The 22,414-nt window shown below is 41.9% G+C and overlaps 1 protein-coding gene and 1 long non-coding RNA gene across 2 annotated transcripts in view; one reads left to right on the plus strand and one right to left on the minus strand.

The window, feature by feature from the left end:
- STMN2 (stathmin 2) overlaps positions 1–16,375 on the minus strand; it is a 56,338-nt gene extending 39,963 nt beyond the window's left edge. The window contains 1 exon segment of the mRNA XM_073330755.1: positions 16,163–16,375. Coding sequence (XP_073186856.1) covers positions 16,163–16,181 — 19 coding nt within the window. The 5' untranslated portion in view covers positions 16,182–16,375.
- A 1,607-nt stretch (positions 16,376–17,982) lies between these two features.
- LOC140906585 (uncharacterized) overlaps positions 17,983–22,414 on the plus strand; it is a 50,389-nt gene continuing 45,957 nt past the window's right edge. The window contains exon 1 of the long non-coding RNA XR_012157159.1: positions 17,983–18,067. This is a non-coding gene — a long non-coding RNA (uncharacterized lncRNA). The remainder of the gene's footprint in view (positions 18,068–22,414) is intronic.

Here is a 22,414-nt window from a genome sequence, read left to right on the forward strand (position 1 = left end):
TTAATGACATTATAAATTGCAATACAGGCAGGCTCTTGATTTTTATTTTTGCATAATTAGAGATGTTCAGTGCTTGCTGAACCATTAAAATGAGGGCTAAACCTATTGCTGTTACTCTCACATTATAACTACCTTGAGAATCCATTTTAGAGATAATATATTGCTGTAAGAGCTGTGAAAGCAATGCCTCAGGTTAACCTAGATATGTCATCTAAAGAAACTACTATTTTAGAGTGTCTTAAAAAAGCACAGTTACCACGCAGGATCTTGTTATTTTCAGAAAATGATTTCTGTTATCTGACATAATTTTGATTAGTATAATTTTCAGCATTCTGCATGAAACATACTTAATCCAAAAGCCAAATATGTGTAACAGTTTCCTCTTTTGTACTCCACAATTACTATTGTGTTTTCCCCCACTGCTGACTAAATATCAGAATGCAATAGATAGCACAGGCTGGGATTTTAAAAATCCCATTTTGTATGGAAACTTGGATTCAGGATATTCCATAGGATATTTTAAACAAAAGACTTCCCATCAGTTTGGGAAAAAAAAGAAAAAAGATTAGTTTGGATGCTTGTGTACGCTTCCAACTGTCATATGTAAGTGGTGTATTTAAGTGATAAAAGATATGTATTATAGCGTGTTAATTAATAATTGTATTTTAAATGTGTATGCCAGAAGAAAATAATTAATGACACATTATAGCAGACTATGGCAGCTAGCGAAGGCCACAGTTGAGTCTTTACTTACACCTGGTCTACCCTACATTTTTGTACTGAGAGAACTATGTTGGTGAGGGGTGTGATTTTTATTACTATTATTACAACCTCTCATATGGATGCAGTTATACTGGTATAAAGGGGCGTTATTACAAGCATAGTTTATTCTCCTTCCTGTACAGGAATAGCTCGAGTGGTATAAATACTTTTATACTGATGTTTCTGCATCCCCACTGGGTGGGGTGGGGTGACACTGCTTTAACAGTAAGGTATAGTTAAAGCAGTACAACTTTTGGGGGTAGACAAGTTGAGGCCCTGATTCAGGAAAGCATCTTAACTAAGGAAAACCCTTAAGCACATGCTTATATTTAACAATAGGGGAAACTACTTTTGGTGCAAAACTCTTGCTGTTTTGAATAACTTTGAAAGCACAGCACAAAGTATGCAAAGATGTACATATAGTCAAGTCCCACCACATATCTACAGAGCAGATTTTGTTCTCAGGGAAACACAGGTCCTTCTAAGGAAAGCATGAGAATAACCAGACAGCAAAGCCATAAAAATCTTAACTTTTGGTTTTTTTGTCAGATTGAAAACGGAGCATCCACCTGGAACTTCAATGTTAGTTGTGTTCACAGTGAGGAGGCATTTTCCGAGCATTTAAGAACATGCATCTTCTCTATTCACTGTAAGGCATCCTTGGAATATAGTCAGGCGGGCACACTTTCAAGATTGCCTAGAGATGTCCAAACATCTGAGTGCCCTTGCTAATGAAGCCAGCTATACTGCTTGAAGAGTGGAGAGGAGGAGGAGATAGAGGAAAATATTTACAAGGGTAGTAAAGAGAATAATTGTAACAGTCTTTGTAACTATTAGCCCAGTAACATACTTAGTGGAAGTAAACCGGAAGTGTGTGAACACTCTAGTGGATCAGATGCCTTCAGGTCAGCTGGGAGCATCTGTTTGGGAAGAGTCACAAATAAAACACAGGGCCTATTCCTCAGCTGGTGTAGCTGAATGGATCCTGCTATTGAACAAAAACATGAGATAATACTGGAAGCAGGGTGTGCAGATTTTAGAGCAAATGTGTGAACCAGAGCTTAGTATATTTGGAAACGTCTACATAGACCAAACTTGAAAACAAATCCAAATGAAAATCTGAGTGATTTTATTTGCATGTTGAACTTATTTTTCTTTGTTTAGTAAAGCTGGCAATTTCAAAATACTGGGAGTAACCATAGTCACTGTCATGAGTAGGTGCTTACCCCTGCCATGTGATTGGTCTAAATTTCAGTAACCTTGACCCACGTCAGGTGACTGGGCCAGAAAATAAAGGCTTGTCTCCTACTAGCACTCCTGTGTGTCACACCTTTATTATGCTATTTGAGAAGGAAACTAGATCTGGAGCAAATGGAGTCACTGGAATCCTTCAGTATCAAATGGAATCTGGCAGAGAAATGGTGGTGATTGTTTTAAGGATTTTCCTGGAAGTGAGTGATACTGATGAAAAGGGTTAAATCCTTTGCATCTGTTACTCTGGGGAGGATTGCAGTGTATGTAAGCTGTTGTAATGCAATTCAGTTAAAGTATATGATGAGATTAAGAGTGTCAGGAAAGAAGCTTCCATCAGGGTGTGGACCACAAATAACAAGTCCACCTACCTGATGTGGCCCATGTCCTGCACTATTCTACTATCACAAATTCATCCTCATTCCTATTAAAGCAGGTCTGAATTTTTCTAACTCCTAAAACTGAGTTATTATATTTAATTGGCAATCAAGTTATTAATGGATGAAATCCTGGCCCCACTGACATCAATTGCAAAACTACCATTGACTTTGAGTCCTGGATTTCACCCAATATTTAATCAATGTACTGGAAAGCATAGTAGGAGGCAATGCTAATAATGTGACATTTATGACCTATTTCTAATGTTAATGTCATTCTATGGCTCCCACTTCCTTCTGTAGGATTTAAAACCAAAATAATGCTTTATTAATAATAATTACTTGATTTATGTTTCAACTAGTGCATTCTCCCAGTTCTTTATAAATACATGAAAGTATTTTGATTGCCACTGTTAAGAAACTAAATCAATAGTATATTGCTAGACTGTATCGGTAATAAGAACCAGAAACATTAGAAACATTATTGAATTCTTTAACCAGAAAATATGAAAAATGAAAAATTTTAGGGGAAAAAGATTGATTTTGCCCTATGACAATTTTGCTTGAGTCCTGATTAGCTGGTGGAGCAAACAAATTTATTTAATTGACTAGAAGACAAGTGAGTGCTGGAGAGAGACCTTCAATTGTAACATTACTGTAATAAAACTAGAATAAGGGCAACTGTCTGGAAGAAGCTTCCCACATTACAAGTAGCTTTGGTCAGATTTACATAATAGCACTGCAATGATTTTCTGCAGATCTCAAATCAATGCATAAATGTATGAGCTATTACAATTCATGCATACTGTACTTTTTAAATTTGGTGGGAATTCTTAACCATGGCTTTCATGGTATCTTTCTGCCTTCCTTCACAGACTATATGTCATATCTATAGATCAATTCCTAATCTTAAAGACGGCATTGAGAAATGGATTTCTGATTATTGAAAATTAGTGATCATCCCTAAGGCTCTGATCCTGGAAACACTTATGCTATGAGTTCTTCTGTCAAGTTCAATGAGACTACCCATGTATGTAAAGGTACCCATATGAAGATGACTCTGCATGGATGGATCCCTGCACCCAGGCCCTTGGGCTCAGTTGACTTGAATGGGGCTCCACACTGGCACAGGGGTGGAGTTACTGAGGGTGGGATCCACAAAGGGACAGAGGCGTTGGAAGGCTGAATGTCAGAATGTCTACATTTTAGGAACCTAAGAAATCACAGGAACGCGGTGGTCCACAAAGCTGAGGAGGAGGTGGTAGTAATGGGTCCCTCTGTATAGAGTTTAGAGCACTCACCTGAGACATGGGAGACCCAGATTCAAATTCCCCCTCTCTGCCAGAGAGGGAGAAAGGATTTGAACACTCTCAGGTGAGTGCTCCAGCTACTGAGTTATAGTGTGTTCTCATGTTGTGGTCCCTCTGTCTTTCCTTGTGAAGCTGTTCCCGTGTGGATAAATAATGAAAGTGATTGGAACTGGGGGACTGGACTCTGGCTCACTCACTTGCTAGGTGAGTGCCCTAACCACTAGAGTACAGGGTCATTCCCTTGCTCTCTTTCCTTTTCTCTGGCCCAATGATTATTTTAGTATCTAATGATTAATGTGGCTAAACCTCTGCTGGTATAATCATTTAAGTCAATTTACACCATCTGAAGATCTGGCCAAAGTATTTATTTCTTAATACATTTCAGATATTAAAACATGTATCCAGTACAAACTAATAGTACTAAAACTATTAGTTTATATTTTTCAAAGTCTAACACTATTTATTTTTCTCGGCCACCACATCAGAAAATATGGAGTTTTGCAGGTTGCCCAACGGTTTTCATTTATAAGGCTGTTTTTCATTGCTTATAACATTGCCAAACTTCAACCATTTGGGCTGTAATATTCTATGCCAGGTGTCTGCCTCAGGCTGAACTTTCTGGGAAAGTTTCAGCAAAAACAGTTCAGCCATTTCTGAGAGTAAGACTAGGGAAACATATGTTGTTTTGCCCATTTTAAAATTCTTGCAACCATTTAGCTGAGACGGTATAACACCACCATGCTTTGGTACCAGGGCTTGACAGTTGGCAGGGAGGTGGCTGTTATGTCAGAAATGTGCCTTTTGCTTCACAAATTTGGCTAAGTTATAAACCTTTGAAAAATCTCATCTCAATCTCCACACATGCTGAGTAGAAATGTGTTAGCATTTGGCTACATTCTCCATCCCAGGGCTGCAGGGACCAAGCAGGACTTTTCCTGCACAGCTCCTCCCAGCTTCTGGAGGACACAGTAGTGCCAGGCTCAGGAACTGAGTGCAGAGAGGCTATCTTGTGTTCTCAGTTCTCCCCTTGCTGGCACCCAGCCAGCATGAAGGAGGTGGAAGCAGCCTTCCTGAAATGCAAAGGGAACAATAGCTGCACGTAAGTGGCAGCAGATAGAGTAGATTTGGACAAGGAGCATCCTGGGGAGGGGGGCAAAGAGGGGAGATGGGGACTGGGAGCTAGTAATAGGGGGAATGACTAGGAACTGTTGGGGAAAATGAGGGCAGAGGGCAGTGGGAGCCAGCTGGGGGTGTGGAAAGACTGAGATGGGACAAGGGGTATGGTTGAGACACATTGGTTGGGCAAGCAGATTGGGACGAGGATACTAAGATGGGAAATCTGGGATATAGACTGTGATTGGGAGCTAAGGTAAGAGAGGGATTGGGATTCTGATGGGGAGCTTTGAGGAAAAGTCTGGGACTGGTTGGGCAGGGAGACTGGGATGAGGAACCAGGAGATATTGGGGGTTTCGGAGACAGGACCAGAACAGGGATAAATTGAAGAGGATGAAAAGAAGGGGGTCACGCTTAGGGGTACAAGGACAGAAACATCTGTGACCATGAAAGCACACTTCTTTCTAGCACCTGAATGGAGCTGTTTTTTCAGTGTTCTTTTTTTAAAAAAACCCCTGGGTAATGACATTTGAAAACAACATTGAATGTAGGTTTGATTTTTGTTGTTGTTGTTTTTTAATGTATTATTATATTAAAACATTTTCTTGCAGACTTACTTTAACTGTTCTGTGCAGTGTCTTGTGTTCAGTGGCTGGGCATTTTTTTAGGTTGTTGTTCAAACATCACTCACATCTTGGCAGTATATTCTTTGTGTAGGAGAGGCCCAGAGCTTTGTGGTTTAAAATTCCAGTGCACCATTGACAAGATGTATAGGTCATACATTTGTACAGCACTCACAGCATCTTCAGTGCATTTGACTCTCACTAGTATATTTACCATTCAGGCCTCCTGCTACTAGAGGGCAAAGTCATTTATGCTAGGAGTTCACTGCAGTGCACATTAAAGTTCACCAGATAAGCTCCTGGCCTTCCTGACATTTTAATAGTGAATAAACTGAATTCCACTTCATTAGGGAGTAACTTGCATCCCTAATTACATTCAGATTTAAAATGAATATCTTACGATTAATGGTTTTCAAGAATGAATTGTTAATATTGCATGCATTAATTTTTTAAATGTAGCATCTTGCTTTCCTGGCAAAAAGTCATTCTCCTTGGAAACATGTAAGTCTTCAATAAATGCTGACGAATCACTTTATAAACCACAGTGAGTGTGGGCTGTAATTACCTACTTATTTTTATTTAAAAACCCCCCACCAGACTATGATACTGCAAACTGTCAGACGGCAATCTTGACAGCAAAAAATTATCTAAAGGTATCAGGAAAGGTATCTGTTCAATTAGAAATGCAATCTTTTGTGTTACATCTTTTCAATGTAATCTTTGGAGTGTCACGTGCAGACTTCTGCATAGTGTCTTATTCCAATGTGAGTTCCTAGAGAGAAACTGTTTTTCCAGTAAGAAAAGGAGTACTTGTGGCACCTTAGAGACTATCGAATTTATTTGAGCATAAGCTTTCGTGAGCTACAGCTCACTTCGTTGGATGCATACTGTGGAAAGTGTAGAAGATCTTTTTATACACATAAAGCATGAAAAAATACCTCCTCCCACCCCACTCTCCTGCTGGTAATAGCTTATTTAAAGTGATCACTCTCCTTACAATGTGTATGATAATCAAGTTGGGCCATTTCCAGCACAAATCCAGGTTTTCTCACCCCCCCTGGATTTGTGCTGGAAATGGCCCAACTTGATTTATTTGGGGATTGGTCCTGCTCTGAGCAGGGGGTTGGACTAGATGACCTCCTGAGGTCCCTTCCAACTCTGATATTCTATGATTCATATCAAAGGTTTGAGGAAAACAAATACACACAAAATAGCTACTTGTGATCTTTAATGAGGCCTAATTAAAATGGGTTGTAAACGTCACTGCCACAAAATCTCTTTGAGAATTAATAGGGAAGGGGTGGCCAAACTTACTGGGCCTCCAAGCCGCATCTCTCAATCTTCAGAAGTTTGAGAGCCAGGGCAGGAACAAGAGCTCGGGGTTTCAGCCCCACTGTGGCTGAAGCCCTCAGCCCCAGCAGGTGCGTCCCGCAGTGCTGAAGCCCCTAGACCCCCCTCTCCACTGGACAGAAGCTCCTACCCCACCACCCCACTGCAAGGCAGAGGTCCTGAGCTCCTCGCTCCCAGTCTGGTAGGTGGAGAAGGGGGAGGAGGGCAGAGAAGGGGGATTGCGAGCAGCGCTTTATGGTAAAAGAGCCACATGTGGCTTATGAGCCACAGTTTGGCCACTCCTGTAATAGGGTCTGATTCATGTATTACATTTTAATTTTAAATATTTCCTAGGGGGATACACAGATTTCACTCTTTCATGCATGCATGTTGGGTAGTGCAATGCCGAGTCCTTAACGGGCAGAGTGTCATTTACTGGAGCTCTGACCTGGCTGAGGTCTGTAGGTGTTTCTGTAATTTAAATGTAAGTAATAACTCCCAGTAATAACATTAGATACTTATGGGAGTTTTGTCAGTATAAGAACTGCAGGAATGGGCCCAGTGTACATAGCAAGAGGAATAGAATAAATGTACATGGAGAAATCTTAGGCCAAAAGGACATTTTATTTTTTAAAGAAATTTAGAAAGGGTGGAAAATTGGGTTGAGATGGAAAGCGATAGCCATGGGGTCACCGCTGGGAATGTATATAGAAGTACTAAATTTATATCTTAACATGAACGAGTCTTTTAGTATGTACATAAAAGAGAGAGAGAGAGATGTATAATTTTTTAACCACAAGCTATCCTAAGGATTTTAAAGACCCCTTTAGGCAATATAACACTAATATAGCTTCAGGAAAGAAGTTGCCAGATTTCTTGATCTGATCACTGGGGTTGTTTTTGTTTTGTTTTTTAAAATTGTATAACATCAGAGGATCTCAGAGCACTTCCATGCCTTAAGAAATTGAATTTCACATCACATCTCAGAGGTAAATGAATAGCATTATCCCCATCTTTTTGATGAGGAAATGGAGGCACAAAGCAATTAAGCAACTTCACAAATTAAACAAGATGTCTGTGGCAGAACTGAGAACAAAACCCAGGTCCTGTGACTCACGGTTATGTGGCTTAACCACAAGACCATCCTTTCTCTACAAAATAAGTTTATTGTAATTACAGATTCTTCACTTTTGAATAATTATTTATTTTGTATATATACATGCCAGAGATTAGAGTGATACTCTAACAATGAAAAAAATTGTTCAATAAAGCCTAATACTTGATGTTAATGCTATGTACCAGTTTAATTGCACAGGCCTGTCAGGGTAGCTTAAATTTACTTTCACTCATTAACTAATATTATTACCAGATTGCAGACAGGAAAGGGAAAGCACACAGATGTAACAAAGAATGACATAATCACAAAGCAGATACGCATGCTGGGTACTGCTCAGACACACAACATTTTGAAGTATATTCTGTTTCAACAGATCACCATTTTCTAAGATGTGTTCCTACAGTTAGGCTCCTAGATCCATATGCAGGCATCTAAATAAAATTGTCCTGAAATTCAAAGATGCTGAGTAATTATAACTCCATTAACTCCAGGGTGAGTTGTGGGTGCTCAGTATCTCTTAAAATCAGGCCACTATTTTGTAGGTTCTTAAATATGGATTTGAGGATGACTGTATACACGTAAATATGAAAATGTTGGCTCCTGTCTATCGAGAGAGGGATACTTGCTCTTGGATTAGCGTTGTTTATAAATCGAAGAAAGAACAACAGTTTAGACAGTATCAAAGGAATACAGAGCCTTAGGGCTCAGGCGTACCCTCAGATACGTGTGTATGAAATGCAGCGGATCATGTGAAAGCAACTACCTGGTTTCAGTGGCTCCATGCACCTGAGGGAAAGACTCAATCCTGCTCATGTTGAGTTCAGTAGTAGAGCTTCAACTGACTCCCATGGATGCAGGGTCTGGTCTGGAGAGTCTACATCCCCGAGGCTGAATCCTCAGCCATCCATTTAATTGATAAAGTAGTAGAATACATTTTCTTTATACTAGAATAATAGCAGTGTAGGACTGGAAGGGAACTCAAGAGGTCATCTAGTCTTCTCCCCTGCACTCAGGGCAGGACTAAGTAATAACTAGACCATCCCTGGCAGGTGTTTATCTAACCTGATTTTTAAAACCTTCAATGATGGAGATTCCAAAACTCCCTAGGCAATGTGTTCCAGGGCTTAACTACCCTGACAGGAAGTTTTTCCTAATGTCCAACCTAAACCTCCCTAGCTGCAATTTAAGCCAACTGCTTCTTGTCCTATTTTCAGAGATTAACGAGAATAATTTTTCACCCTCCTCCTTGTAACAACATTTTATGTACTTGAAAACTGTTATCATGTCCCCCCTTAGTCTTCTCTTCTACAGACTAAATAAACCCAACATTATCAATCTTTCCTCATTTTTGTTGTTGTTCTCTGGATTTTCTTCAATTTGTCCATATCCTTCCTGAAATGTGGCACCCAGAGCTGGACACAATACTGCAGCTGAGACCTTATCATCACAGTGTCTTGCTTATAACACTCCTGCTAATCCATCACAGAATGATGTTTGCTCTTTTTGCAACAGTGTTACACTGTTGACTCATATTTAACTTGTGATCCACTATATAGCCCCGATCCCTTTCCGCAGTACTTCTTCCTAGGCAGTCATTTCCCATATTGTATGTGTGCAATTCATTGTTCCTTCCTAAGTGGAGTACTTTACTTTTGTTGACATTGAATTTCATCCTGTTTACTTCAGACCATGTCTCCAGTTTGTCCAGGTAATTTTGAATTTTAATCCTATCCTCCAAAGCACTTGAAACCTCTCCCACTTTGGTATCATCTGCAAACTTTATGCATTATCTAAATAATTCATGAAGATATTGAACAGAACCAGACTCAGGACCAATCCATGCAGCACTCCGCTTGATATGCTTGACTGTGAACTACTGATGATTACTCTTTTGGAATCGTTTTCCAACCAGTTATGCACCCACTTTATAGTAGTTCTATCTAGGTTGTATTTCCCTAGTTTGTTTATGAGGTCATGAGAGACCGTATCAAAAGCCTTACTAAAGTCAAGACATACCACATCTACCGCTTCCCCGGTGTCCACCAGGCTTGTTACCCTCTCAAAGAAAGCTATTAAGTTGGTTTGACATGATTTATTCTTGACAAATCCATGTTGACTGTTACTTATCACCTTATCATTCTTCTAGGTGTCTGCAAATTGATTGCTTGATTATTTGCTCCTCTATTTTTCTGGGTACTGAAGTTAAGATGACTGGCCTATAATTCTTAGAGTTGTCCTTATTCCCCTTTTTGTAGATTGGCACTATAATTGCCCTCTTCCAGTCCTTTGGAATCTCTCCCGCCTTTCATGAGTTTTTGAAGATAATCGCTAATGGTTGAGAGCGCTCCTCAGTCAATCTTTTACATATATATATATATATTCATATATAACGTCAGATAATAGCAATAGAACAGTTTTTCTTTATAGTATTATTTGTATGAGCAGTTGGCTTTAGTTTTTATGAAGATAGATATCACAGAAGCAGCCTGTAACACTGATTGATGATGTGATGTTTGCTCTTCCAGGAAGCATTTCTTTTGGAGGCAGAGCTTCTGAGAATGTCAGCATTCAAAATACTGAAGAAATGTAGGTCAGAAGGCAAAATACTCATCATTCAAGGGGACTTCCGGGGTACCTCTGTGAAAAGATAATCCTGTCTGGGCTTTTTGATTCCAGACGGCAATTGCCTAATGGTCAGATCTCAGTTCTCCTGGGTTCTAAGTGTGGATCTATCACTAACGTGCTGTTTGGTCTTTGGCAGGTCACTTAAGAAAAATATTTTCTAGTGTGTTGACTAAATTTGGATGACTCTATTTCTGGGTGACAATTTTAAGCCACCTAGAGGCTGATTACTATAGGAAAATAATTATATTCTAGCCGCTTTGCACTATAGCTATTGATGCAGTCATTATTTAATAATAAAGAATATCTGTGTAAAACAAAATCTAGTGAAATGTAGCATTAAACTGCAAACACAAAGAAATGAGCAAAAAATGAAATCCTAAATTAGTTGCTGGTGAAAAAGATGTTAATTGCCAAAATTGATAAGTGAATTATATATAGATGAATGAAAAGCCTTTGGTATGAAAGCTGGGGGATGGATGGACATCTTAAAAGTTTTTACTCTTTTGCATTTTGTGTTTATTTTCTCAGAAAATAATGTGATGTCATGCATAAAATGATGTAATATATGAGGTCACACTCATGCCCAGAAGCATCAGGTGGCAGGTGAAGAAGTGCTGTCAAGTAGTATGAAACTCAGTAATTTCTTGACTATATGAGCTGTTTTTGTTCAAATTGTCAACTGAATTTTCATGAAAAGTAAGACTCACCTATTTTTTAAAAACGGGAAGTGAATATAAACAATATGAAGTCTTAATTTCTCTAATGACTAGTGTTTGGCAGCAGATTTTTGGTGACCAAAACTTAGGATAGACCAGGTGTAAGTAAAGACTCAACTGTGGCCTTCACTAGCTACCATCGTCTGCTATAATGTGTCATTAATTATTTTCTTCTGGCATACATATTTAAAATACAATTATTAATTAACATGCTATAATACATATCTTTTATCACTTAAATACACCACTTACATATGACAGTTGGAAGCGTACACAAGCATCCAAACTAATCTTTTTTCTTTTTTTTCCCAAACTGATGGGAAGTCTTTTGTTTAAAATATCCTATGGAATATCCTGAATCCAAGTTTCCATACAAAATGGGATTTTTAAAATCTCAGCCTGTGCTATTGGTGACCAAAAATCACTAATTTGATTCTGATAATAATAGAACTTGAAAGTGTTTCTAATGCTGGACAATAAATGCTTCAACAAAAGTTTAGAATCATAGGATCTGCTCCTGCTCAATTCAGGCAAAACTCTTAACTTCACTGGACCCTAGGTTCTTTTATTTTTCTTACTATTTAAAGGTAATTTCCCATTGACTTGATCTGCTACTTTGAACATTAATTTTAATTTTCTGACTTTAAAGGTTAGTAAAAAGTTAGATTCACTTTTATAAGAAGGAAGAAGAACATGAAGGTTTAGTAGGTTTGTACAATCTGAAGCTGAATAATAATGGATAGGAACATATTTTTGGCTCTAGTTCAGCATGGTACTTAACCCCATATCTAACTTTATACACATAAATAGTCCCATTAACATCAATAGGATTACTCATGCTTAGAGTTAAGCACCCACTTAAGTGCTTTGCTGGCTGAGGGCCACAGTGCTCAGCACTTTGTAGGATCAAACCCTTAGTTATTAAAATGTTATCCAATATGATGTAAACAGTTACATTAAATAACAATACACAGATTAATAGCTTCACATCTATATTTATTCACTGGATATAATAATAATGCTATATGCTGGTCTTTGGGGAACACATATTTAACAGCTATTATATATTCTTCAGGATGTCTATCCAATTCTGAGTCAATAGCTAAGAAATTAGGGGTTTTTTTAATAGAGGAAAAACTCGGAACCACTTTTATTGCATTTTAATCAATAGGACTGAAATATGCAAATGAGCTAAAGTATGATTGGTTGAGCTTCACTATCCTGCCTACCCTTCCTGTCACCCTTCCACTGTTCATTACAATTTTGAAATTAAACTGAACAATACTTTAAAATATTATTTACAATTTGTCAGTGTAGTTCTATGAGACAGAATCTTATCAAAATTAAGCAGATAGGAGGACTGGGATAGAAGGATAGTTTTGTGTAAGAGTTTTGTCTGAACATGTTTTCATGTTAAAATAGCCTTTAAATGTACAAGACATAATATAGGGAAACTAGATTAGGCTATTCAAAGCCATTTCTGAGTTCTAATGACATTACACGCCACCTGAGCTTCAACCTCCCATTACCAGGATGCCAGAAGAACTGTGGGATATGGAAAGCCCATTATTTCTCTGGTGTCTCCTCCACCCTGGTCATTCAGATATATATAATGAATTGTAGGTATATGAATAAACACATCATATGTATTCAGATTTTATTTGGAACAAAAGGTCAAAAGTTATGTATCATATAGAGTAAAGGGGGGGCATGGATCAGCGTTCATGTTGCACTCCCCATCAGTACCCAGCTCAAGCCAGGGAAGACAGTGATCCAACCAGCGGACCAAATCCGGTGATGAATCCTGGTCATGTGCCACCTGAGGCACATACTGCACAGAAGCTCAGAAGATTTAGGGTAAAATTAAAAGAAATGGCAATCCCTGCGCAGTCAGGTTATATGAAATCTAGTGATTAATGCACACACACATATAGAACAAAAACAACAACTGAAACCTAATTGGCCATTAATAAAAGCATCTTGAGGCCTAGATTTTTCATTCTGACAAAATTCCTGTTGAAGTCTAAAGGAAATTTTGCTTGACTAAGGAGTTCAGAGTGAGGCCCTGTGTTACTTGAATGTTGCAGAATATTAAGCACGTGTCTATCTGAGCATGTTTAATTCCATTGAAGTCAATAGGACTATTCACATGCTTAAAATTAGGCATGTGATTAAGTACTTTGCTGGACTGAGGCCATAAACAGTATGGGGAGCCTGATCCTGCACAACATAAGCTGATGAGAGTTTTGCTATTGACTCCAGTGCTGACATGATCTAGCCTTTATTTAGTGCTTTGTAATAATACAGTGTACAGTAGGAAATGAATTAAACCACTGTGATTCCCCTCAATGGACAAGTGGGTAAAAGCAGCATGCGCTGGTCCAGAACCAATGTGGCTTATTTAACCAGCAATGGGAGATTTGCAAGATTGGAAATAACCCTCTTTTTCCCAGGTAGAACTAAAGCTTATTTTCGGAAGAAAACACATTCCTTTTTCATTACATTTCTATAGAAGCAAACCCTTGGAATAGACAAAAAGGTCCTGTTATATTTTAGCACTTGAAATACCTTCTAAAGTCAAATCTCTTAAAAGTAATACTAGAGAAGTGGACAATAGAGCCATTACTCGTCTGGGAGTTTATAGACAGAAGCTGTTTAATCCTTAATCAAATAGTTAAAAAAACAACTCTTCAAAGATTGCAATGCAATTAATATTTTAAAGAAGTTTTTAAAAATATGTAGCTGTATATCTTTAGGAGAGCAAATAAGAGGCTTGCTAATCAGGACCTAATTAATAGGCAAGCTGGGGAGATTTAGTCAGTCAGTCTCTGGGTGAATCTAATGATTTCAACCTGCTGCAGAAACCTTTATATTTGAAGAAGGCCAAGACCATTAATCAAAGACTGAAGAGCCCTTTCTTCTATGGCGACAGAATTCCTAACAGGGGCTTTCTGCAGTGATTAGTCTCCAACTGACTACAAATTATCAATACTGATTACCAGTTTGCTGCAATGGGGAGGGGATGGCTTGCTCAGCACTGCAGAGCTGGCCAGACTCCCACAGCTTGTGTCTCCGTCTGTTTGCATATACAGCTGTCTCATGCCTTTTCCCTACAGGTGACAATGCCAGGTTAGAATGGTTTCCACCCACAGGGATTATTTCTCAGATCAAAGAAAGAGAATCCCAGTGTTGTTTTTACAGGCAGAGCAAGTGTCTGGAGGATTCATGTTAACTTTGGACAAATGATCAAGAATGAAACAGGATTATTATTGCCACAGAGATTCAGTAGTGAGGACGTGGGTTTAGCTTCTTTCTGAGAACCAGATAACGGCGTTTAAACCTTGCTTTCCTTATTCTGGGTGGCTGTTGTGAGCGTGGGGGGAGTTTGATAGGGAAATATTTTGAAACACTTTGATTTCTAAGGCATCACCCACATTTTCCCCCTTTCCAAAGGAAGCAGAAAGGAATTTGATGATAGGGAGATCCTTTAAAAGACTGGTCTGGTGGCTAATGCATTTCGCTCCTTTCCACTCCCTCCACTGCGACCTCGGTTTCCACCCATTCGCACCACAAAGCAGTTAACCGCAGTCAGTGAAACAAAAGGAGTCGGGGGAGGATGTCCTGCGTGTGCCTCTGAATTTTAGCCCTAGAGAGTGGCGATTCCCCAGAAGGTTAAACAAAACCGCAATAGTGGCTCCGAGCCCCTGCGATCATTGGACATCTCGCCTTCTTGCTTCTCAGGTATCAAACGGAACCAGAGATTCCGCTAACTACACCCGCACCCAGAATGAGGGGGATGGATGGGGCGGGGCTGCCGAGTCCACACATACAGTTTGCCTTGGCTCTAGTGGGACAAAGTAAGTAAATAAATAAATAAGCGTGGCACTCCCGACAAAACAGGACGGGGGTGGGGAGAGAAGCTGCTGCGTTACCTAGAAAAAAAAATCCCGGTAGGAGGATACCCTTTATTATCCAATGACCTACTTTTTGTGTGTGCAGTCAGACTGCAGGGGTACAAGATCCCAGGCTTTGGAGCAGGAACGAGGTGGGCTCTTTCCAAAGCAGTTTGGGTTTGTGCACTCAGCCTTTGCGTTGATATCCCTCCCTCCGCCCCACTTCGCAATGTCTACGGGGACCGGGGAGGTGACTGTCGGCTGGGCGAGGGCTCCCTGGGCGTGCTCGGGAGGAGACAGCTGCAGCAGCCGTATGGGTGGGGTCTGTCTGCCTGCATTGTGCTGGGCAGCTGGAGTCTGTGGGGCTGGGCTCTGCAGGTGCCCTCTCCTCAGGAACTCCGGGAGGAGCGGCGCAGAGCGTTACACAAAGAAACCCAATGTCACCCCCCCCCCCTTAAAACAAAGGGCGGACCCTGTTCTTTGCAAGGCGATCGGGTTATGCATCGAATTAGCAAAAGAGAAAAGGCTCCCTCTAAATCCCGTCGCTGGGGAGATGAAGGTGTCTTTCATTTTCAGCCACGAAACTGGTCAGTTTCATCGTGCAAGTGTTTTGCTTTTAACAGATCATCGCTAAGAAATAGCTGAAATGAAGAGCGAGCGATATCTTGAGACCTGGCGATAAGGGGCGTTATAAAAACACACACACATACTACATTTCAGAATAGGTAAGGGCACTTTTTTTGGTGCCACTCACAAAAACTCCCTTTAAAACCAAATGTATCTCCTGGAAATGAGTGTTCAACTTATTTGCCTTAATCACCCCAGAGCAATCTGCCATCAGATCTCAGGCTAAGACTTCCAAAGAACCCCGGGCTCCCAACCCTCCTCCCTGCTTTTTGATCTTAAAAAACTAAACAAAAAGAGTTAACATTGTCTTGGCTTTTTCTAAACATTAAGGCCTCTTAAGGGAGCGCCCAGGACAGCCGGTGGTCCTAGGATATAGCGGCTGTTGCATTGGCTGAAGAAAAAGAGATACGATTTCTTACCCATTGCTGTTTTAGCCATGGTGGGATGGATGTGCAGATTCTCAGAGGCTGTGAAGGCAAAGGGGTCCAGCTACAGCAGTGGAGAGGGAGAGAGAAGACTGAATAAGGCACTGAGTCAGCAGCGTGGGGCTGTGCAAGAGAAGGAGCAAGAGGCAGGAGCCCATGAATAATTATCACTCCTCTACCCAAGCAGATTGGCTCTAGAGGTCCCCTGACATGATTCCTGCGCAGCTAGAATCTCCAAGCATTAAATATTGATCCACCAACGGTGCTGGAGTACAAAGTGCTAGAATGGAGTTTGAAATGGAAATCAGTCCTTGAATGCCTCTCCCCCCCTTTTTTTTAGTTTTAATAGTACAGTCCATGTCAAATGTTTTATGTCTTACATGAAAAGCCTATTGGGGTTGAAAGCTCTCCTGTTGCTACCTGGAAAATAGGCACACATGCATTTTTAACACAATTGAACACTGATATGACAAAGGGAGAAATAATTCAAAGGTTCTCTGAGCCGTTTCAGCAATAACATAGTAGTTTACATGATTTTACCTCTGTACATTGCATTACTGTATATTGGCTGTTGCAACACACACAAATGCTTGTCCTGCAAGTTCTTGCTTTTCAATATTTATTTTATGTTTCCCAGGCTCATCCATCAATTACGCATTCAGTGGTAAAACCTACAGGATGGCAGGGATACTAATTACTGTTTGCAAAGTGCTGTAGAAAATGCAAAGCTGTCTCAATGTGAAAATTATTATTATTTCATTATCGCACTAGCCACCTCTTTGACGTACCATCAAAACAACAATGGAAATGTGGGTAACCTGACCTGCCTGGGAGAAGAGTGTGGAATATGAGTGAATGCTCAAAAACATCACCTGAAAGGGGATTTCCTGGGATTTGAGAATTTATAAGGTATTTATCAGTTTTGGAACATGATGAAGAAAAACCTGTTTTGTGGGCAAGGGAGAGGGAGAAAAAGAAAGAATCGAAGGGGAAAACGTTTTCCTTCATTGTATTCAGGGGAAAGCCAGTGAAGTGTCTGGAAACAATTTAAGAGAAATCTGGGCAGTGACCTGAAGCTATGGATGGAAATATGGTGTAACCCTAATATATGTTCTAGTTGGGAGAAAGTCACTGTCCAGGTATAGGCAATGAACAAAGTATGGTATGGGATTACGTGACGGATAGGTTGTCCCATCATCCTTTACTGTATTTATGTATCCTCAGCTCTACCCAGCATCAGAAAATAACAGTGGTAAGTATTACATCACTGGCACACATAGATGTAGGCATCTGGAAAATGTCTAGTCGGGGTAACGAATTTTGGGGAGGAAGGCCCATGGGGCCATTCCAAGGTCTCTCTCTCTCTCCATTGCGATGATGGGGTTCCAGAACGTGCTTGGGCCAACAGTATTCTTCTCCTTCCTCCAGATGTCCCGTTCACTATCACATTTGCCACAGTTTAGTGGTGTTCCTTGTGCTGGACAATAGTCCCGTGTCATTATCCAGTGCGGCTGATTATGCTAAGAAATGCAGCATCCCCTCTGAAAGCGGGGCTCATAGGGTGAGGTGACGCTGTGGCCACTTTCCCCCTTGTCCTCGCGTTTGTCAGTTTCGATCTGCAGGGTGGTTGGTTTTTGTTAATGAAAGCAAGAAGCCTGGAAGTAGGCTGCGGGAGAGGAAACCTCCCACAGGCGGAGAAATACAGGCTGAAGGGTGTGGGTTGTACATAAACTCCTCAGTGTGGACCTATTGCAGCGTCAGGGCTGTTTGAGGTGAGCTGTCAAGACAGTTTTAGTCTATTAGCCTACTGATGGTGGGAAGATGAGGTGGCTTGCTGGGATGTGGTGAAGAGCTTATTTCCCAGCGTGCCCGACCCAAGACCACTCAGCCACACACATGGTAGGAAAACGGTCCCCAGGCTCCCAGGGCCAACCATCCTTTGTGAGTGCAAAGATTTGGGTCAGAGGGCCATCTTTTCCCTTATGAGGTGGGTTGAGGAATTTAGAAGGCAGGGTGGCGGTCTTGGGAGGTGGGGAGGATTGGTGGGGGGCGGGTAGTGAGTGAAATTGGGGGTGCTGCTGGGATGAGGAGAAGCTGGGATGGGTCTGCCTGGGGTTGCTGCTCCTACGGAGGGGCTGGGAGGCTGGAGTTAGGGGAAGGGCGCTGTCTTGAGCTGTGGAAACTCATGGAGGGACCTAGCCAGAAAGCCAGACACTCCCGCTTTAGCTTCCCACAGGGCAGGTCCCCCGCGCAGTACTAATGCAGCCGTGTCTAGTTCCAGTCTGCAGGGGCTTATTTTGTATTCTTCGAGGCCTTCATCTGGGTCATCAACGAGCTGTTTCCTATAGAAACCCCTTTCCCAGGAAGGCGGCTGGAACTCTCCTGGGTGCTGAAACTTCCCTTGGCCTCGAAAGGACTGTGGAATAGCCCCTCGCAACCTCTCCCCCCGCCCCCCCGCCCAATATTACAGACACAGCTAGGACAGCGCAGTTCAGGCCCGCTGTATCAAACGGGGAGGGAGGAAAGGCAGGGCGCTCTGCAGATCCCCACACTGGTTAGTTGCTCCTGCCCTGAAAGGGCCGGTGTCACCACAGCGGGGACAGTCCCAGAGCAGCGGATGCTGAATACAGGGCCTGGATAAATCTGGATTTGCTTCTTCCTACTGTCATTTTATAATAATAATAATAATTAATAATTAATTAATAATAAATATAATTATAATTAATAAGCAATAGCTAGGCACCCCCTAGGTCACACGCGTGCTGGGATAAGCCTGCAACCTACTCCCGCCCCCCAGCCAGGGCATCCAGCCGCTCTCAGCTCTCTGGCTGCAGCAGGGAGCCCGGGAGGGTTGTCTCCAACGCTCAGCTGGGGTGGAAGGGCTGGGGGCTGCATTGCCCTGATGCACCCTGACTCTAATGAACTGTCCCTGGCTCTCTGCACCGAATCCCCTGCACCCAGCAACCCCTGGGCTCTCTGCACCGAATCCGAAAACAAGCTCCGCTTCCGTTTTGCAATAGCCTTGCCCTTTCCCATTCCCAGAAGAGGGTTTTTGGTTTTGTTTTTAAGCAGAGCAGCCGGGTCACCAAGCAGAGCAGGAGGGAGGGGAGTTGTCGTTTGTAAGGGGAAAGAGGAAGGTTAATGGCTCCTCAGAGGAGCTGCCAGTGTCTGGGCTTCGGGCGGAGGCTTTTTCTTGCAGTCCCCCTGCCAAGGACAGCAGCGATCTTCCGATTGCAGCTGGCTTGTTACCGTGCCGCTTGGAAGCTGCTTTCCCTTCCAGACAGCCCCCTCCCACCCCAGCGCAGTGATTCCAGGCTGCAATTGACACACCCGGGGGAACCCTGTCTGCTGCCCCTGGGCCATCCGCACCCCAAAGCTTCCCCCCGCGCCACTCCCGGAAGAGAGCGAGCCCCCCAGTGTGATTTGCAAAGGAGGCGCTGAGTCGTGCAGCCGATGGTTTGCTATGCGGGCTGCCCGAAGGGGCGGAATCACGGACACTCCGGCGCCTGTCCGAGGGTGGGGCTGCTGGTGTCTTTTCTTCTCCGGCCACCATCAGGGGAGACAGAGCGAGAGAGCTCAGAGCCAGCCCCTGCCGCTCCCCTGCCTCCCGCCCCTCACCCCTGGCAGGGATAGATGAGGAGACCTGAGCCAAATCGGGAAAGCTTTTTCTCCCCCTTTCTATTTCTGAGCCAATGCATGTTGCAGAATAGCAGGTCCCCTTATTGTGCTCTCAGGCATGTGAAGAAAAGCTGGCTCTCCCCAGAGGACAGGGGGATGGGCACTGGGCCTTAGAGAGATTTCTTTGCCCAGAAACTGGCCCAAGAAATTACATGACAATCAATGTCACCTCTAGCACTTGACAGGACAATTATCGCTGGGGAGTAGTGATCGGACACTCCATATATCATTTCGGATCCAAAGGCCTTTTATGGTGAGTTCAACATGCATTTTAGAGGAAAATGGGATTTTCCTAGCAAAGCCAAGCTCATCCTTCTCTGTCAGGGGAAGTTTCTCTCAGATGTGGGCCAAAGGATGTGGATTTCTGAAGCTCATATGAGTGTGTTGTTGGAAACCATGCCTGCATCTTGATTTCCTAATGCACACTGTCATTCTTAATTACCTCCAAATGGCTGGAGAGGCATGGGCTGAAGGCATGGTTCTTCTGTGACCTTGGCCAAGTCTTTGAACCTCTTTCTTCAGTTTCCCCTAATAGTAATTGTGCCTCTGGGTGGTGTTGAGTGGGTAGATGTTTACACAGCACTTTAAAGAATATTGGTGCTAGAGAAGTGCTAAGAAATGGAAGAGATTTATATTAGGGCATCCTGTCCATTGTCCTGCCAGTGCTTGGTGATTCCCTGTGGTATATTCTTCAGAGTTTCCTCACCTAGTTTAAATAACTCCAGATCTGGGACTCCCACTACTTACTTTTGGAAGACGTTTATACAGCCTAATAGGCATCATTAGTAGAAAATCTGTTAGGCCTCATTTAAAACATTTTAAATTTACCTTTGGCCACTTCCAAGCCCTTTGACAACCCCAACCAATAATTCTCTCTTCATGGTTTTTATATCTACCTGATATCAGAACATTATTATTAATTAATTATCACAGGTTTGTGTCCTTGACCAAGGCTGCTTCTCAGTTCCCTTTTCTCTCACCAACAAGGCTGTGTTCTTGCTCCAGCACTATTTAGCATCGTGTTGCAGCTGTTCTAATCGATGCATTCAGAGACATTGACTGTAGCATTTATATGCAGTATTGTATGGATGAAGATGTCTTGAGGCTGCATCATCAGCATGTGATGACAAGAGTTATGAAGACAGTTATTAGCGAATTACTGTTTGCTGATGATTGTGCTTTATTGGCCCATAACCTCAGGGACATTCACTGACTGCTTTGAGTGTACAGCAAAACATTTTGGCTTAATGATCAGACTAAAGAAGACAGGAAGTAGTGCAACTACTCCAGTTGTGTCCATTAATAATAAACCACTCAAGATTGTTGACAAGTTTTGCTACCTAGGCAGTGTCATTTCTCAAGATGCAGTGTTTGACAATGACAATATGAAGCACATTGGTGCAGCCAGCGATGCCTTTGGAAACCTTCAGTGTTGTCTCTGGAACAAGCAGGGTGTCAAACTGCAAACAGAAATTGATGTTTACCATGCTGTCGTCATCACCACATTGCTCTATGGCTGCAATATATGGATTACTTATTGATGCTACATAAAACCATGGACCAATTCCATCTATGATGTCTGTGTTTTCTCCCCATGTGTGGCCCCATGCTTTATTTGCTGCAGACCATTCAAACCTATTCTGAGGACAGAATTAATAATTTTCTCATGGGCTTTTCTTTGGCACTCATCACTTACTTCATACTGAATTTATTTTCACAACACCTCTGTGAGGTAAGTGGGAGGAGTGTTATCCCTAATTTAACTAAGGCACAGAAAGATTAAGGTCAAAAGTATCCACTAATTTTGGACACACAATTTGAGATGTCTAGGTCCTGATTTTTCAGAATACTTAACATTATATAGCACTTTATATGTTCAAAGCGCAACTCTCATTGACTTCATTTGCAGCTATGAGTACTCAGCACTTCTACAGATCGGACCCCAGCACCTCAAGTGAGGCATCTAGAAAATTAAAAACATACAAGTAGTGATTATGTCTGAAAAGTATGGTTTAAGTGACTTGCCCAGCATCACATAGGATCTCGGTGGTGGTGGTGGTGGTGGGGGGAATAGAATCCAATTCTCCAGGTCAGCATTCAACTGCTTTAATCATGAAACTGTCCTTTCTCTTCCTGCAATCACCTTATTCACTCTTCCAATTTCTGCAGCAAATGAGGCAGAGGTCCTATAGACAACAGTTTCCTTCAGTACACAACCCTGATTCCTCCCCAGAGCACTGAATGAGGCAGGGGTCCTGTGGAAAAAACAGTGTGTGATCATGTATTTAAAAACTGTATCATAATGTGTACACACAAGATAGCACTTTACTTGATTTATGACTCTATTCCATACAGAACATAGAGCCTTCATTACTGCCTACCATCTTTGTTGGTCTCTTGCTGTAGTCTTAGCTTCTTCCCATATCATTTTAATGGCTTTCAGTTCTGCTTCAGTTGTGTGTTTCCATGTTCTCCTTTGTCTGTGTAATGTTTTGGGGTCCACCCAGACCAGTAAAGGGTTCTGTCACCACCTGCCCTGTTACATTGGAGACCTTAATGCTGTGCAGT

Source organism: Lepidochelys kempii, chromosome 2 (assembly GCF_965140265.1).
Source record: "Lepidochelys kempii isolate rLepKem1 chromosome 2, rLepKem1.hap2, whole genome shotgun sequence".
NCBI lineage: Eukaryota > Metazoa > Chordata > Testudines > Cheloniidae > Lepidochelys > Lepidochelys kempii.